Source organism: Callospermophilus lateralis, chromosome 7, assembly GCF_048772815.1.
Source record: "Callospermophilus lateralis isolate mCalLat2 chromosome 7, mCalLat2.hap1, whole genome shotgun sequence".
Taxonomy (NCBI): Eukaryota; Metazoa; Chordata; class Mammalia; order Rodentia; family Sciuridae; genus Callospermophilus; species Callospermophilus lateralis.
This window is the reverse complement of record NC_135311.1, coordinates 137,651,061-137,669,858: the sequence shown is the minus strand read 5'-3', so window position 1 is coordinate 137,669,858 and position 18,798 is coordinate 137,651,061. Positions and strand designations below refer to the sequence as shown.

The window sequence follows — 18,798 nt, the reverse complement described above, 5'->3', positions numbered from 1 at the left end:
GTGAGAATGAAGCTCCCACACTTTCTTTTGGATTCTATTCATAACATAACTGTTTGGCCAATTTTGTACAATATCCACATCTGGAGAGGCAGGAAAGGCAGGCGTAGACTCCCTCTGAAGGGAAGAGCTCAAGGGGACCAGGGGATGAGGCGGATGCCCAGTCCCCTGATTCGGGCAGAACACAGCTTGTCCTTTTGTTTTTCTGTGCTGGGGACTGAACCCACAGATGCTCAACTACTGAGACGCATTCTGCTTTTTTTTTTTTTTTTTTTGAGACAATCTTACTAAGTTGCTAAGGCTGGCCTCAAACTTGTGATCCTCCTGCCTCAGCCTCTCAAGTCACTGGGATTACAGGCCATTTTCTCCTGCTGTCATGCAGCCACCACACCCAGCAGAGCCAGTCACTTCAGAACAGTAACACCAGGACTGCACACATGGATCACACTTCAACTCTCCATTAAGTACATAAAATGTAAAATGAATTTTCTTACATCTACTCAGACTTTTAGCAGACTAAGGAAAGGGGAGAGAAAAATAGAGAAAGTCATTTAAATGTTCTAAAATACTTGACAAACATCGAGACTTTGTTCCCTTAGTCCCACCCCACAGAAACAATCTGGGATCGATTCTCCCTCGCTATGTGATCCTGTCCTGGCAGAGCTCTGCGACGAGGCGCCTGACACTGCACATGCGCCTGCTGCGGGCTCTGACCAGGGATCCCCGCAGCTACCCACACAGCATCCCCTGGAGGGATGGGACAAGCCACCAGCAGGTGCAGGGCTTTGGAAGCCAACAACACAGGGCCAGCAGCTGACCCAAGGCTAGGGGACCCCCAGGCAGCTCTGACTGTGAGCGTGTGGCTGTGGCACACTCATGGGCCCCTCACAGACACCAGGGATGGGCTGTGGCCTCCAGCTGTCAGGCCCACAGGCCCACTGCCAACCACTGTGCTCATCTCTAAAATGGGAATGGTGAGGGCCGAGCCCGCGAGGCTGCTAGCAAGAACCTGATGAAGTCGCTCTCAGGAAGCCCCTGGAATGCCCGGCCATGCAGTCAGCCCTCACAGGTGTCAGCCCTCACCTCATCACAGGCCTCACTCAGCTTCACTGCCAACAAACACCCAGCTGAGCCAAGGTACAGCACTGAACCTGGCCTTGTCTCACACAAAACACCCTTTTAAGAAACCATATTAAGAATTGTGTAGGGTCTGGGGCTGGGGCTCAGCAGCAGAGCGCTTGCCTCACACGCATGAAGCACTGTGTTCAATCCTCAGCACCACATAAAAATAAATAAATAAAATAAAGTTATTGTGTCCAAGTACAACTAAGAAAAATTTAAGAAGAATTGTGTAGAAAGATGAAAAGATATTTCTAACAATGTTAAGTGAAAATGGTTTAGGGGGGCTTTTTTTTTTGGTACTAGGAATTGAACCCTGGGGCACTTAACCACTGAGCCACATCCCCATCCCTATTTTTGTATTTTATTTAGAAATAGGGCCTCACTGAGTTACTTAGGACCTTGCTAAGTTGCTGAGGCTCAGCCTGTCTCAGCCTCCCAAGCCGCTAGGATTTTAGGTGTGTGCCACCACCCCTAGCTATTTTTTCTGTACTGGGATTGAACCCAGGGGTGCCCTACCACTGAGCCATATCCCCAGCCCCTATTATTTTTCATTTTGAGGCAGATTCTCACTAAATTACTGAGGCTGGCCTTAAAGTTGAGATTATCCTACCTTAGCCTTCCAAAAACTGGGATTACAAACATATGCCATGGCACTCAGCTCTGAAAATATATTTTAAAAAGATTCTACTATTAATAATAAACCTTCTAGAAGGAGATGCTGGTTGACGGCTGAACAGTCTGGTAAATACAATATACTAAAAAAAACAATGGATGAGCCAGACACGGTGACACAAGTTTGTAATTCCAGTGTCTCAAGAAGCTGAGGCAAGAGAGTCACAAGTTCAAAGCCAGCCTCAGCAACTGAGCAAGACCCTGTCTTTTTTTTTATTTATTTAAAAAAATTTTTTTTTTTTAGTTGTAGATAGACGCAATACTTTTTTATTTTATAAATTTATTTTTATGTGGTGCTGAGGATGGAACCTAGGGTCTGGCACGTGCTAGGTGAGTGCTCTACCACTGAGCCCCAGCCCCAGCCCAAGACCGTCTTAAAAATAAAAAAATAAAAAGGGCTGGGGATGTGTCCCAGTGGTAAAGCACCCCTGGGCTCAATCCCCAGTACCCAGAACAACAACAACAACGAATGGATGGATGGCAACAGCAAAGAGTGGCTTCCACAGTACACACATCGTGTCCAGAAAAGACAGATGAGGGAGGAACACAGAGGAGGACTGCTCCATGAAGACCTCCAGAGGGAGGGCTGGGCCGGGGCTCAGCGCAGAGCGCTCGCCCAGCTCGGTGAGGCCAGGGGTTCGGTCCTCAGCCCCACATAAAAATAAATAAATAAAATAAAGGTATGTGTCCAACTACAAATAAGAAAAAAAAAATTAAACAACAAAAAAAACCCTCCAGAGGGAAACCAATGGCTTATTTGTCTGCTATGGCAAAGACAATCCAGCTACAACTGTGGCTTGGGTCTAAATTGCTTCTCTGTGTAGCTTTTTTTAAATCCAAATATGTAATTTTTATACACCAATTTTTAAAATCCTGAGGATCCTCCAAAACAAACTCAAAAGGTATTATTTCATCCATAACACATTCAGCTTGATAAGTGATACAATAAAATCCAAAGAGAAAGAAAAAAACTACGTGATTGCTTCACATCTGTGACCTTTTCCTTCAAAGCTGGCACAGGATGTCCATTTTACTTCCTACTTCCTTATGACCTCCTACAGCGACAAATGCAGCTACGTCATTGGGCCAAGAGCCATCCCCCTGGGCTGGAGTCCTGACTGCAGCACACAAGCTGTGTGACCCACAGCTAGGAACTTAACTGCTCTGAGCCACAGTTTCCTCTCTTTAAAATAGGACCAGGCAGGGCAGGGTGGCACACACCTGTAATTCCAGCAGCTCACAAGCCTGAGACAGGATTGTGAGCTCAAAGCCAGCCTCAGCAACCGGGAAGTGCTAAGCAACTCAGTGAGACCCTATCTCTAATAAAATATGAGATAGAGATGGGGATGTGCCTCAGTGGTTGAGTGCCCCCTGAGTTCAATCCCTGGTACCGCCCCCACCAAAATAAATTTAAAAAATGGGAATGTCAGAAAGAAGGTACCACCTTGCAGGCTGGGGAGGGTTATCACTCTTTTTGTTTGTTTTGGGGGAAGTTTTTGGTACTAGGGATTGATTCTAGGGGTACTTAACCACTGAGCCACATCCCCAGCCCTCTTTGTTTTGAGACAAAGTCTCCCTAAGTTGCTTAGGACCTCACTAAATTCCTGAAGCGGGCTTTGAACTTGGCGATCCTCCTGCCTCAGCCTTATGAGCCACTGGAATTACAGGCGTGCACCACCGCACTGATTCCTACTTGTAAAGCATCTGGATGGATCCTGTTACAAATGCTGTATGGGCAAAGGTGCTATCAGTACACACGGACCATGCTTCATGGGCCCCACACGGTGGTGGACGAGGCACTCATGCCACATTCCAGAGGAAGGACAGACCAGTGACCACACAGGTATGCCCGGGCTATGTTCACGCAGGTCCACAGGACACTGACCGTGACCAGCAGGCAATGTGAAAACGACTTCCAACTTGGGGAACCAGCAATGTAATACCACCTGGCTGCTGGACACTTGAGTGTCCAAGGCCTCCTCTCAGGTCTGTGGACAAGTGTAACTTGCTCTGTCCCTCATGCTGACACACACAGCACAAGCTGGCCCCAGGCTGTTCTTCTGCAATGGAAGTGGCACTGAAGAGAACAAACTGCAAGTTCATTTCTCCAGCAGGGCTTCCGAAACAACCTCACACGTGTCCCTTAGTTTGCTAAAGTGAAATTAACAGGCTGGGGTCATGGCTCAGCAGCAGAGTGCTTGCCTGGCACATATGAGGCAATGGATTCGATCCGCAGCACCACATACCAACAAATATTTTTTTTAAAAGATGATTTTAAATAAATAAATCAAGTCAAATTAACGCATGACACATTTAAATGAGCGCATCCAACTGCCCCTAGTTTTGCCCAGGCAGACACAGCACTCTTTAATAGGGAGTTTTGATCTGCAGAAAGTCACGTAAAAACTGCTCTTTAAACATTAACTTCTCAATGTCGTTCCGACTCTGAGGACAAGAAAGGGTGAGGCAGCACATCCCTCCACCAGTTCAGGCCAGCTTTGATTTGGAAAGTGCCACCAAGTGTCAACAGCACGGACTGCTGCCTCAGGATGAAGTCTCCTGGAGGTGTGTCTCCAGGTACAGGTGTAGGCCACAGCCTTACGAATGCACAAGCTGAGCCTACTAAAAGTAAACCTGGGCAAAAGTCTCCATAAAGACCGTTCAGCATTTTCAGTCTTTACAGGTAACTAAAATCTAGGTTCAGGAAATGCTGGGCTGGGAGTCTCTGGGGGCCTTGATAGGCAAGGGAGTGGGTGAGAAGACCCCCAAGGGCTGCTCCTCATCACCGCCCTCAGCCACCTGTGCCCGCTGCAGCTGGAGATCCACTGGTCCAGACACCATCCACCCAGCTGCATCAAGCTGAGGCATGTAATGCTGTAGTGAAGTTAAGTATTTTGCTTTTCAACAACCAGAACAGGTTTTTGTAGTGACTACCAAGAGGAAAACACATCGCCTCAGAACCAGGGCAGGTTCAGCTACCGAGACACTCCCAAACAGGCTCAGAGCCATCCTAACAGGTGCTGAAGCTCCGCTCCAGTCCAGATTGGCCAAGAGGGATGAGACCCACATGCCTACCTGCAAAATGCAGAGGAGCATCTTTATCCAGGGCGATCAGCGGGGGATCAAGCAGCACCGTGTTGTCGTTCTCGGTGACTATGCCATGGTAGGTGGGCTCCAGCCACGGCTTGTGTTTGTTGACTGGGTTGAAAACAAAGCAGAAGGAAACAGGGGAGGTTAGGGTTACTGTTGTAAAGTGCACAGTCTTTGAAGACACACTTTTTTTTTTCCTTCTCTCTTTTGTGGAGCTAGGGAGGAGGCAGTAGGCCTTGTGTGTGCCAGGTGAGCTCTCCCCCACTAAGCCACAATCCAGAGCAGACCTATGTAAAACAAAACTCCCACTAGACTGCATTTGGTTGTAGTATTCAATATTGAAACCAAATAAGACAAAATCCTAAAATTCTAGAGTAAGTCCTGTAGAGTTCATCTGTCCATGAAGCAACTGGAAGTAAGAAAGAAACTGCTCTAGAAATTAAGATGAAAAAAAGGATCAGTGGCTACAAACTCAAACTACTTGTTTTTAGCCAATCACAGGTGTTTACAAAGAACAAGGCTCTCTTTACATCACTATTGCTTAATTACTGCCGTGTCATTTTAAATCTTCATTACAAACAAAAATGCAAAAGATGAAAAATACTGATTAATATAAAATTACAAATATATTAAAATAGAACTAAATGCAAAATTTCTTTTAAAAAAATGAAAAAAAAGTGTTTAAGAATAATTGCACTTGAGCATCACCAACTTGGGGTCAGATTCTGGCGCCCTTTTATGAGCCAGGTGACCTTGAGCACAGCAAAGAGCCTCTCAATCCGGATTTCCTCCTCTGTAAACCAGGACCGCCCTCCTCTCAAGGGGTGGATCTCCTTCTGGACAGGCGCTGGAGCTGCTGTTCTGGCCTCTGCTCAGCCACTATCTCTTCGGCTCTTGTGTGCTTTGCTTTGCCTGGGGTGGGCTCAGGGTCTGTGCAGGACTTCCTCCAGGTTCTCGCCCCTGGGTCCCCTGAGCTGGCTGTGCCTAGCTTCTTGTGATTCCCGCACAGTGTAGCTCCTTTTCCTCTCCTTTCTACCTCAGAAGTGCCAAGGCCCCCCCACCAAACGACTAACTAGGGCCCATGTCATTGAAGCTCATCGGAAAAGCTGAGAATAGTGTAAGGGCTTGATTTCGAGCCCCATCTATTGGCCAAATGAATCCTCTGAATTCTTTTCTGCAGGTGCAAATCAACCCAGAAGCATCCAACGTCACCATGTGATACTACAGTCATACACCACACTGGTGACATTTCAAGAGACCAAATATGTGACGGAGGTCCCATGAGACTGTATCACCTGGTGGTTTTGCAATCCTCTCAGTTTGTGTACACACACTCTGTGAGGCCCACACAAAGCTGGGACCGCCTGACCTGCCCCTGCTGTTAAGCAATGTGCTTCTTCACTGCTGTGCAGTGACTTGTGCAGTGACAGGAGCTCCTGGGCCTTGCCTGCCCCTTCCCCAGATAGCTGAAGAGGCTGGAGTGAGCAGGCACTGGGGGCCTGTGTGTGCAAGGGAAGAGACCAGAACAAAGCCGCCTGTTCACCAACCGGAGACACTGGCACCAGATACACCTGCACAGCACACCCAGCCCACAGCAAATCCTCCGGCCTCCGCTTTCAAAACAAGGCCAATCCCTGAAGTGGGTCTGGAGAGCACGGAGATGTTGTACTTTTGCAACATGAACAGCTCTAGAGGCTGCAAAATGAATTTGGCACTCCTGAACTAGGCTCCAAAATGGGAACGATAGGAAATTTTACGTTATGTATATTTGCCACAATTTTAAAAAATCCACACACGTGAATAATCCAGGATAAAGCAATGTCCTGTCACCTCTATGCTCACCTCGGCTGTCAGCAGTCCAGTAACCCTCTCCCCACCTCCACCCACCGTCACTCCTCCATGGGGCGGGGAGGCCATCGGGACTCCTCCACAGTGGTGTTTCTCAACCCTTGTAGTTTCTAAGCCCACTAACAACAAAAATCATGGACAGCCTTTGCGACATCTGTGCCTGTCCATCTATCAACTTCACTGTATTAGAAATTAAAACCAGGAAAAAATATTTATCCGTTCTTTAAAAAAAAACAAACTTATTTTTAACATAATATTTTTATGATGATGACTTTTTTTAAAAATACTGGAGATTGATCCCAGGTGCTTTACCAGGGAGCTATATCCCCAGCCCTTTTTGAGAATCTTACTATATTACTGAAGATGGCCTCAAATTTTTGGTCCTCCTGCCCCAGCTTTCCCAGTCACTGGGATTACAGCCATGTGCCACCACACCCAGCAATAAACATACTTTTAAAAACAATGTTCACCAAGAAAAGCAGCATGTCATACATTTCTGCAAACCTTCTTGCCATCTGGCTTACAGAGCCAGCTGGGCTCCCATCTACCCGGACATGCATCCTGCCCCACACTGCCCCTGCAGCACTCCACTGCACATTCGGGAGGAGGGGAGAAAATGGACTCCGCCCCAGTGCCTCACTTTGGTTTTGGTGTACGGCCTCTTCCGGCTCCCTGCAGCAGCTCACATCTGCCTCCCTCCATCTGTGCCCCAAGCAGGGAGAAGATGGACCCCTGGAACCCAGTCACCTGGGTGAACCCTGCCCGGGTCCTGCCCAACCTGCACATGTGGGCCTTGGTATCCTTATTTGTAAAATAGGACAATGACTCTGGAAGGTGACAGTCAACGCACCCAGTGCTCAGGACAGCCCGTCACTCAGGACAGGTGGAGGAGGCTGCGGTCCTAGCCCACCAGACCCTGTGAGGGCATGGCCTTCTGTGCTGCTCGTTCCAATACCCTGGCACTGTGCTGAGCATCAACTTGCTGAGGCCCTACTGGTGCAGAGAGGGACAGACAAGGAGCCTCGTGGGGTACAAATGAAACCAGCTGTCCTGCTCTGGACTCTCCCGTAGAGAAGACGAGAAGACGGCTCTGGAGCTGGGAGCTGGTTCGACTTGGGGTTTAGCCCGGGAGGGTGTCCCTGGCTTCTGGAAGGGGTGCTCTAAACAAGGAAGCTGGGAAATCCAGAAGCAGCACAAGAACCAAAGAGGTCAAAAGAGCGCTTCTGGGAAAGGTTACTCTGGTTCTATTACAGGGGACTCAATATGAGATTCAACCCAGATCACAGAGACCAAATTCAAAATGTCTTTGAGACTTGTCCTGTCCCTCCCATGAGCTGCTCCTGGAACGGGGATCTGGCAAGGAGAACCTGGCAGCACTACAGCCCTCCTCCATGATGTACCACAGCTCCGGAACTGGCCTCACAGCAGCCTTCAGTCCCAGAGAGTCCCTGGGAGCAGAGGCAGCTCCACTCTGCACTGGGTTGGACGCCTCACCTCTGCTGGGCCTCAGCATCCTCTCCAGGCATCTTAAGTGAACTGTGCTGTGACGCACATAGGCTGAGACTCGCCTGCAGTAGCCAGCATAAGGGAAAGAGATCATCGTAAACTACGAGTGTGGCCGGGCGCAGTGGTGCACATCTATGATCCCAGCAACTTGGAGGCTAAGGCAGGAGGGTCACTCCTCTGAATAAAGGCCAGCCTCAGCAACTTAGCAGGATTTTGCTTCAAAATAAAAACAAAAAGGGCTAGGGATGTGGCTCAGTGGTAAAGCCCCTGGAACTACACCGAAAAAATTGAATTTAAACAGTATGAGCATTCTCCAAACGCTGCATTGTTTATCATCAATCTCTCACTTTAAAGCAGTTTGATTTGCCATTAATAACAATACATGATTACAATCTGTTTTAATACTTTTAATATTTTAATAAAATCACAAGCGGGATAATAAGACTAATGAATCATTCCGGTATTTGAGTCCATAAAACTCCTGAAAAACTAAATGAACTTATTGCCTTTATTAACCCACTGGGAACTGAAGACACTAGGCAGAGAAACCTGCTGGAGGCCTGCAGGGACAGAACTGTGACCTGCTGCCTTAAGGCTTTCCTTAAGGAAAGCCTAAAGCTTTTTTACAGCCTAAAATGGCTGTGGGTTCAGGGGAAGTAACTTCATAGCTATAGTCCAAGCTCTTTTATCTTTCCCAGCATGCTAATTTTATAATTCAAAATTTCTAAATTGCTCCTTTAAGCTGGCAGAACAATGAATAGATCTGGCCAGTTCCAGAGACTGAACTTTTCAATATTTAATGAATGATATTTTTAATATTTCATCACATTCAATTTGCATTATAAAACATTCATAAGCACAAGTGACTGATGTTTCTGTAATCATTTCCCCCCCAAAAATCACCAAGACAAGAGACCACTGGCCATAAGTGTAGGGATGTATCACCCTAGTAGCCTGTTTATACTTAACTCATGTCATCACATCCGAGACCATTAAAAACCAACTATATTTGGAAGAGTACAGCACTAATTTAAAATAATGAACTGGCAAAGCTGGCAGCCAGACCCGGAAGTACAGGGTACGTCTGGGATACACATTCATTACTTTAGGACGTGACTACTTTTGTTGTGGTCTCAGTGGATTTTATTCTTTAGATTGTCATAGATTTTTAAATCAAGATGAACAAAAATCAACTCAGGGTTAACTTTACATATAAGTTATGTTCATGGTTCTGAAGTAGCTCAGTGGCGGAGTGCTCCCAGCACACAAAAGGCCCTGGGTTCTATCCTCAGCACTGGAAAAAAGAAAATCTTTTTCTCAAAAGTTATGCATCCTGGGGCTGGGGTTTGATCCTCAGCACTGCATAAAAATAAATAAGATGAAGGTATTGTGTCCATCTACAAATTAAAAAAAAAAAAAAAGTTTTGCATCCTGAGCACACCCCAAATCGTGGGATAAAGAGTGGCAGGTCCTTCACCCGAGTGGTAAGCAGGAGAGTCCAGTAGGCTAGTCTAGAGCCTGTATGCTGACCACAGCATGGTGCTCCGGACAGCACCCTGGACATCAACCCACCACCACGAACCATTCCCTTCTTATTTACTCATTACTAAGCAGAACTCCACTATTTCCAAATAAGATTTGATGTGTGCTCCTCATTCACTCACCTGGGTGTGTCATATGGTTAAATAAAAATAGCTGAATTTTCCCAAGATTGCACATTTCACCTATAAATCCTAGAAGATTTTGACCTTGATCCAGCAGAAGCATCTGAAACTAAGGAATACTGCCACCAGGTGGCGACAGGTATCCCCAGCTGCAGGCTCCAAATCACCCCTCTACACATCCTGCTGCTTGGAAGCCTTAGGCCCTCTGTTGAGATGTATGCACAGATTTTAAACTATATGTTTAAAATCTCCAGCTGATTCCTTTTCTCAAAATACATTTGGAGTTGGGTGTGATGGCACACGCCTGTCATTCCAGCAGCACAGGAGGCTAACGCAGGAGGATCAAGTTCAAAGTCAATCTCAACAACTTAGCAAGATTTGGTCTCAAAAATGATTAGAAAACAAAAAAGGGCTGGGGATGTGGCTCAGTGTTAAGCACCTCTGAGCTCAACCTCTGGAACCCCACTCCCTCAAATTGGAATAGGTATAATATTCACACAGTTTCGAAACCAAAATATAAGAAGACATTCCCTAGTGCTTCCAAGTACCATCCTTAGCTATGAATTCTTTTTTTTTTTAAGTATTTTTTTTTTTTTTTTTAGTTTTTAAGGTGCACACAATATCTTTATCTCATTTTTATGTGGTGCTGAGAATTGAACCCAGTGCCTCACATATGCTAGGTGAGCGTGCTATTACCACTTCAGCCACATCCCCAACCCCTTAGCTATGAATTCTTAAGTTAGGCTCAGTCACCCGCCCCTTCCAACCAGTCCTTTAACTTCTCAGATACTGATAGCAGGTCAGCTGGTGCCAAACTCCTTTCCTGAAGACCCTAGTGCATGAGGTTCGCTGCAAGGGGCTTTCTCTCATGCCACCCGAGCCACCTCTGCCGGAGAGCAACAGCCGTCTGCATTCCAAAAGGGCATGACTACACAGAGAGTACACACGAAGCATGGTGGTGAGCAAGAGGGGCAAGGCGCTCCTCAGTGATGGGCGCTCAAACAGCCTCCATCTCCAGTGTGCCTGAATCTCTCACGAGAGGGACACAGGTCGCAGATGCTCCTAGCTTAAGGACAAGAGCCACAGGCCTTGCTGAAGTCATAGGGTGGGGAGGTACAATGCCACCAGGAGTCTGGGAGGCAGAGCACATGTATAGGGATGACCAGAACTAGCGAGCACGTGAACCCGAGTAAAGGAGCACAGAAGGCACAGAGGAAGGAACAGACATGGCTCACTCTAGCACAAGCAAGACCAAGACCATGCCCCTCCAAGAATGTGAGGAGGAGGGCTGGACCTGACCCGCAGCACCAGCACTGTGGGTGCCTCTGCACACAGACTGCAGGCAGAGGCCTTCTGGGGTAGGATAGGAAGGGCAGGAACCTTGGAGTTGGATGGAACTTGGCTGATGCGCAAATCCTGCTCGTTTGCTCCATACACGGAAGCTGTTCATGTGTGTGGCTTTGCTTGCTTTTGCAGGGCTGGGGATGGAATCCAAGGCTTTGAGTCTGCTAGGTGAGAGCTGGGAACACACTGCTTATCCGCCCTGCTCAGGTGACAGCGCCGCCTTCCTCCCTGGCTTTCTTGTGAGAACATGAGTGAAGGCCCCCAGTTCCCCGTCACCATCCACTAAACAAGTATTTCTAATAAGTTCATCACAAACAAGAGCTAAAGAAAGGCAGAAAGACCAGAACTGAGACCTGGGACTCCCAAAGCCATTCCCAAGGATACCTCCCAGTTAGCAACACCAGTTAGCAACTTAGGCTAGAGTAAATCCCACGCCTCAAACCTCCTTGGAGGCCTGATTTTATTCTTTTTATTCAGCAAAGGAAAAGAGAGAGGCAGTATTATGCAATGATACTGCGAAGTTTTACTCCAAAACATCAAAAAAAAAAAAAAAAAAAAAAGACTTCAACAGAAGAGGAAACTTTAATCAACCAAAGTACTGCCCTGGGCACATGAAATTTACATAAACTCTCCTTTTCAGCTGAGGCTCTTCCCAGTAACAGGTCTGTTTACTACACCATCCATTTCTTCTAACTTTGTAAAACATTTTTAAATTACTTTTTTTTTTTAAACCTAAAACCAAACATTTCCAAAGGATCTCCAAATTCTATAAACACAGGTTTAAGGGTTTCTTCATCATAATTCCAAGCAAACTCAACTTGAAGTGCTTGAAACCAGGCATGGTGGTGCACATGTGTAATTCCACCAACTCTGGAGGATGAGGCAGGAGGATCACAAATTTGAGGCCAGCCTCAGCAACTAAGCAAGACCCTGTCTCAAAAAAAAAAAAAAAAAAAAAAAAAAGTGCTGAAGATGTGGCTCAGTGGTAAAGTGCTACTGGCTGGGTTCAATCCCCAGAACCAAAACAAACAAACAAACAAACCCTGATATGTATTAGACACTGTTTAGACCAGGGTTTCTCAACTTCAGTACCACAGCATCCTTGGCCAGATGGAGATTCTGGCTGTGGGCTGTCTGGTGCCTTGAGGATGTTTTGCTGCACCCAGGGCTTCCAAACATTAGACAGATGCCACTGGTACCCCCCAAGTTGGACAGCCAGAGTAGTCTCTAGACACTGCTACAAACCCCAACTCCCTTGAGAATCACTGACTTGTACCTACCTAAGAAAACCAGTGTTGGCCACATTAAGACAGCAGCTTTGTAATCCGCAGGCACCACATCAGTGTAAAAACCAAAAACACCTGCAGTTTTTTTTACATTAAGTGAACGAGCAGTGTGAGACTTCTGTTGACCCACACAGGCACTGTGCACACTCGCGCACGCACACACACACACACACACACATGCACACACGGCCCTGCACACTCAGCCTTATGCATCAAGTTTCTGAAAGGCGACAATGGCTTCAAAAGCAGAAGGGTTAGACCCACTGTCTGAGTCTGCAGGCTTGGAAACCTGTCCCAGGCATGAGCTGGTGGGCAGGCTGGCCAACACAGTTCCAGAAGTGAGGGAGCCGCAAAATGCTGGAAGACAAACACGGCAGAGCGAGCGAGAGCCAGGGCTTCTCCTGCCACCCCAGCTGGACTGAGTGGTGGACAAAGAGGGGGAAGTGGGAGCAGCCCTGGCCTGACTGGCAGCCTGAGAGGAGCCCTGGGAGTGGAAGCAGGGGTGAAAGAGGCTGCAGTCTGGCATCTGGGCTTCCACCCCACACAGCCAGCAGGGAACCGCCCGCCTGGGACTGAGAAGAAAGGGGTGCTGTGCTGATGGCGGGTGGAGATAGGGCCTCCAGGAGGTCGTGAGGGGCCCACCTAGCGCCGTGCTCTCACCACATCGAAAAGCAGCAATAGGCCCTCCAGGCCAGGCCTGGAACACGCGCCTGTCATCCCAGGGACTTGCAGGGGGCTGAGGCAGGAGGATCCCAAGTTCAAATCTAGCCTTAGCAATGTAACAAGGCCCTAAGCAACTTAGTGAGACCCTGTCTCAAAAAATAAAAAGGGTAGGGATGTGGCTCAGTGGTAGAGCACCCCTGGGCTCAGTATCCAATTTAAAAAGAAAACAAAAAGCCATTTCTGCATTAACTAATATGATCATGTGATTAACTGAAGGGATCATGTGTTGAGGCGGTGGATTACTGACTTTTGAATGTTGAAATAGCCTTGTATACACAGAATAAATCCCATATGGTCGCAGTGTATAATTCTTTTTATACATCCTTCAATTTGATCTGCCAATGTTTTGTTGAGAATGGTTTTTTTTGACAGTTTTACTGACATTGCTGTTCAAAAAGATTTTTTCTCAGTATGTTTCAATTCACTTCTGTTTTGATCTGAATATTCTACTGACTTGAACACATTCAGTTTTGTTCATTCCATGTCAAATACAACACATATTTACGGAGCCCTGGCCCCCAGTCAGACACTGTGCTTGATTTTGCTTACCATTAAGACTGATTTTTCAAAAGATTTAGCTAATGTTTAGGAGAGAGACAGCAATAGTCACAGTGCTATTTTTGAGAAGTCAGGATCACAAGTGTGCTTGTAAAAATTAGGATACAGGAAACAAGGCCAGGCATGGTGGCACATGCCTATAATCCCAATGGCTCCAGAGGTTGAGACAGGAGAATCGCAAGTTCAAAGCCAGCCTCAACAACTTAGTGAGGCCCTAAGCAACTCAACAAGACCCTGTCTCTAAATAAAATATAAAAAAGGGGTGGAGATGTGGCTTAGTGGTTAGGTGCCCCTGGGTTTAATCCCAGGTACCAAAAAAAAAAAAAGGAAACGAAACCAGGAAGGTCAAGCATAACAGCACATGCCTGTAATCCCAGCAGCTCTGGAGGCTGAAGCAGGAGGATCACAAGTTCAAGGCAAGCCTCAGCAACTTAGTGAGACCCTGTCTCAAAATACGAAAATAAAAAGGGCTAGGATGCAACTCAGCTGTAAAGTGCCCCTCAGTTCAATCGCCAGTACAAAAAAAAAAAAAAAACCAAACAAACAAAAAAACACACCCAGGAAGAATTAATGTTTCTGCTGTTAAATCTAAATGCTAAACACAACATCCCAAAAGACAAATAACAGTTAACTGAAAGTTTAGAATGATAGGACCTTCTTAAAGCCAAGGTCACAACATTTTCAGATCACAGATTCTTTTTTCTTTTTAAAAAATTTTTGAGTTGTAGGTAGACATGACACCTTTCTTCCACTTACTTATCTCTATGTAGTACTGAGAACCTGAGGACCAAACCCAGTGCCTCCCATGTGCTAGGCAAGCACTCCACCACTGAGCCATAACCCGGCCCGATCATAGATTCTTTTGAGAAATATAACAAAAGCCATGAACCTCTTCCCCAAAAAAACACCTGCAAACCCACAAAATACTCAGCAGCTTTAAGGGACTTGTGACACCTGCAGAAGCCAGGCAAAAACCACTGCTCCAACACCTCAGAAACCTGGCCCCACTGCGCAGCACCTCCACGTGACTGGACCTCTAACTGTAAAGGAGGCTTCTGGTATGCTGGGGGTCAACAGTCTACTTGTATTTAACTGTCTTCAGCAACAACATGTTAAGGCTCTGCGACTTCTCCTCGCCCTATCCCAGGAAGAAGTAGGGACACCACCTGCTGCCTCTGCAGAGGGCTTAATGGCTAGTGACACAGAAAGGCTGAAGGTAACATAGCCACTAGGCTGGCACAACAGTTTGCTTTGCACAGGGGCGAGGAGTGCACGTGATGCTTCTGTGCTGTTTCCCAGCGGCGCTGCCCATGGGGTGTCCATTCCAGCACTGGAGGTGAAATAACCAAACATCCCTCCACTTTCTTGAGAAAGGTGAAAAGGCAGCCGGCAAGCTGGAAGGGCAGGTGGGTGGGCAGATGGACAAATGGGAAATACAGACGTTTCCCTTTTAGATGGTCCAGGCTGGTCTCCAACTCCTGGATTCAAGCACTCTGTGACCCCCTCCCTTGGCCTCCAGTACTGCTGGGACTCTGGAACTATAGCCGTGTACCATCACACCCTTCTCAAAGCAGTTTCAGGTTTCTCTCTGCAGGTTTGTTCCGCACAGCCACTGGTGCTCAGCCATCAAGGACACTTAGCATTTTTTCAGTTTTATTAGGAAAATATTCACATTGTAAAGACGCCTCCAACAAGTTTTTTAAATGTTTACATGGGGGCTGGGGATGCAGCTCAAGGCAGAGCATGTGTGCTCAGCCTGTTTCCCACCCACACCAAGCTGACACCAAAGGGTTGCCCTTCAACTAACCCTTAGCTCATTTTTCTACTGCTCAGGTTTTCACAAAAGGTTGTACTTAATTTTCCCATATCTACAAACCTTTCTAGCAGGCACATAAGAATACTTCAATGGCACCTGTGTTGGTGGCACATGCCTGTAATCCCAGCAGCTCAAAAGGCTGAGGCAAGAGGCTCACAAGTTCAAAGCTAGCCTCAGCAACTTAGTAAGGCCCTGAACAACTTAGTGAGACCTATCTTGAAATAAAAAATAAAAAGGGCTGGAGATGTGGCTCAGTGATAAAGTGCTCCTGGGTTCAATTCCCAGTACTAACAAAAAAAAAAAAAAGAATATTTCAGTAGCATTAAGTGCAGAAGTTACTTTCCTAAACAACTTCTTTTTTTTTTTTTAATATTTATTATTTAGTTTTTCAGTGGACACATCTTTGTTTGTATGTGGTGCTGAGGATCGAACCCGGGCCGCAAGCATGCCAGGCGAGGGCGCTACCGCTTGAGCCACATCCCCAGGCCCCTAAACAACTTCTTTTTGACTCAATATTAAGATCCACTTATAAAACTAGCAGGCCAGGCTCCAATCCCAAAACCTAATGGGTAGGCTGATGGTCTCATCTGCATTCCATGCTTACTCTGATTCGGGCTTCATGGGCAGTTCTCAAGTGTCCTGACCAAGGCTTATATCTTCAGAAACATAATGGGATGTGAGAGCACTCTTGTGCCTACAGAAAATAAGATTTCTAGCAACAAAAGCTTTTGCTCTCCAGAAGTCCTTAAGGTGACAGCCAAGGTGCACAGGAAAGGCCATCCTTAAATGTTTTGGAAATAAGGGGTCTCCCTCCAAACTCAGCTGAAGAATCCAGATGGAGCTACTCCTGGGGATGCAGGATTCCTCTGTGATGGTAATCAATAACCAACAGCTTAGGTGTGGGAGCCACACCCATAGCTACAGAAGCCAGAATACCCAGAGTCAGTGCCTAAAGATGATGCTTGGTGTCTGTGGGTAGGTGTCCCAGGGAATTTGGGGGTCTTTAAGCAAGGTGGGAAGGCACTGGAGGGGTGTTCAGGGCTGCTGAGATTCCCTCAAGCTCTACAGCCCTGGGCAGCAACTGTCCCCCACAAATGCTGAGGTGGTCTCAGGACAAGTGGTGAATGGTTGTGAAAGGAGGCTGGGAGGTGGGACAGAGTTAGAGAACATGCCTCTTCCAGTTGTCCATCTCTGGACTAAGCAGAGGAGGAAAACAAGTATCCTAACAGCAGGGGGACCAAACCTCGAGGGCCCTCCCCACTCAGCTGCAGCAGTGGTCCCTAGCGGGTGGCAGGCCAACCTCTAGATGTCTCCTGCAAACTGCATCTCCTGGGCCTCTGGCAGGTCTGGTTTGGAACGTTCTCTAGGAGACTGTGACACAGTCCCCAGCAGAAAGCCACCATGTCACACCAGGCTGGTGAGCAGAGGCTGTCAGGAGCTTTCTTATCCTTACTAGAAGTTTTTCATGTTACTCCTGAAGTGCACTGACACGCCCCCTCCCCCCTTGCAGCCTGGCTCCTGTAGGATACCTGATCAACACTGGTACAACGGCTGCCTCTGGCACCTGGCTTCTGCTTTAGCACAAGAGCTCACCTTAAGCAAAATCACCTCGTGTATGACTGTTAATTCTCCAAAGTGTAACAAACAGAACTTCCCATGGGAAAAGCAAAGACTGTGAACATTATCAGGATCACCCACTACTGCTTCTCTGTGCATGCTGCTGCCAGGTGTCTAGAGGCCACCCTACTCCCCACCTCCCCACCCCCACAGTGAAGAAAATGCTTCCAGATTTTCAGAACTGCTTCCTTAGCTCCAACTTTCTACTTCCTGGTTGCCCTGCTAACACAGGCCAGCTGGCCTGGGATACTAATTTGCCTTAAATGCTAATGATTACCCACCCTTGCACTCTGCAAAGAACTTTAATTATTGCATATAAAAGTAGAAACTATGGTAAGAAATACAGGAATTTCTTATATAATACAGAAATACAGGAGCAAAATACCTTTGGAATAGAGCCCTTTAACATCCCTCAGTTCAGTTCCTCTGTGAGTGTGTGTGTGCGTGCACAATTGCATGCTCAACACTGGGGATTGAACCTAGGGCACTCCACCACTGAGCTACAAGTCTAGCCCCCCAGGTTTTAAATTTTATTTTGAGATAGGGTCTCACTAGTGTTACTGTTGGGGTGCCAAGCTGGGATCCAGCACCTTGGTGTCCTAAACAAAGAATTAACTGTTACACACAGTCACAGGCAAAGTGACAGTGAAGGTGAGGGCAGCACCCTGTGAGGTAGAGAAGTGGGCTGAGCAAGAGAGGCTCAAGGCCCCAGTGTCTGGAAATCAGAGTCTTATGTGCTGAGCTTTGGGTTGGGTCTCTTCCCTACCCAGACCTTATTGAAGACCTTATCCAATCTGCTCCCATAGGTTACCTTATGATGCCTGATTAAAATATCATCCACTTTCCCCCCATTGGTTACTTAGAAAACCTAATTAGAACACTGTCCACTTTACCCCCATTGGTCATTTTTAAATATCTAACCTGTGGTGGGAGTTGTCATAGTGATAAGTCCACAGGCGGAGCTGTCATGGTAATGGGATTATCCTAAACAAGGAGACAACTTTTCTCCCTGTCTGGTCCTCCAGCGGCATCTTTGTCATACCCTGCCTCCACCATCTGGGTGTCCCTGAACTACTACCTAAGCTAAGTTGCTGAGACTGGCCTCAAACTGTAATCCTCCTGCCTCAGCCTCCCGAGCACCAGGATTATACAAGTGTGAACTGTGGTGAGTCAGGTTTTTAGCAAATGCCCATGAACTCCTACAACGCCAATCGGAAATCCAGCTGTGGAACTACAAGCCACCACAATCTCCTGAAACTTGCTATTTTGCAATGTTACCAGAAAACACAGGCCAGGCTTGCCCTTTTCTTTCTCCTTTATCATTATCACATTTGTCTTGGATTAAATTAGGACAGGGCGCTGTCCTGAATGGCGACTAACAACGTGATTTCCAACTCCTGTGTATGCTTTTTTAAGACTCCTGACCTTCATGTACAATGAAAAACTTTATCATACATAGTTTTTAAAAGGCCACACAGTATTTAAGACATGCTGACATTCATTATCAATGCAAAAAGTTCTTAACAGCTGCTACCCAAAATACCACCACAAGCTA

The 18,798-nt window shown here is 46.8% G+C and overlaps 1 protein-coding gene across 4 annotated transcripts in view; it reads right to left on the bottom strand.

Moving 5' to 3' along the window:
* The window catches only part of Clstn1 (calsyntenin 1), a 67,718-nt gene that overhangs the window by 24,365 nt on the left and 24,555 nt on the right, over positions 1–18,798 (bottom strand). For all 4 annotated transcript variants that reach the window (XM_076861348.2, XM_077109977.1, XM_076861349.2 and 1 more), the window contains exon 2: positions 4,867–4,989. In XM_076861348.2, the coding sequence (XP_076717463.2) occupies positions 4,867–4,989 (123 nt within the window). The remainder of the gene's footprint in view (positions 1–4,866; positions 4,990–18,798) is intronic.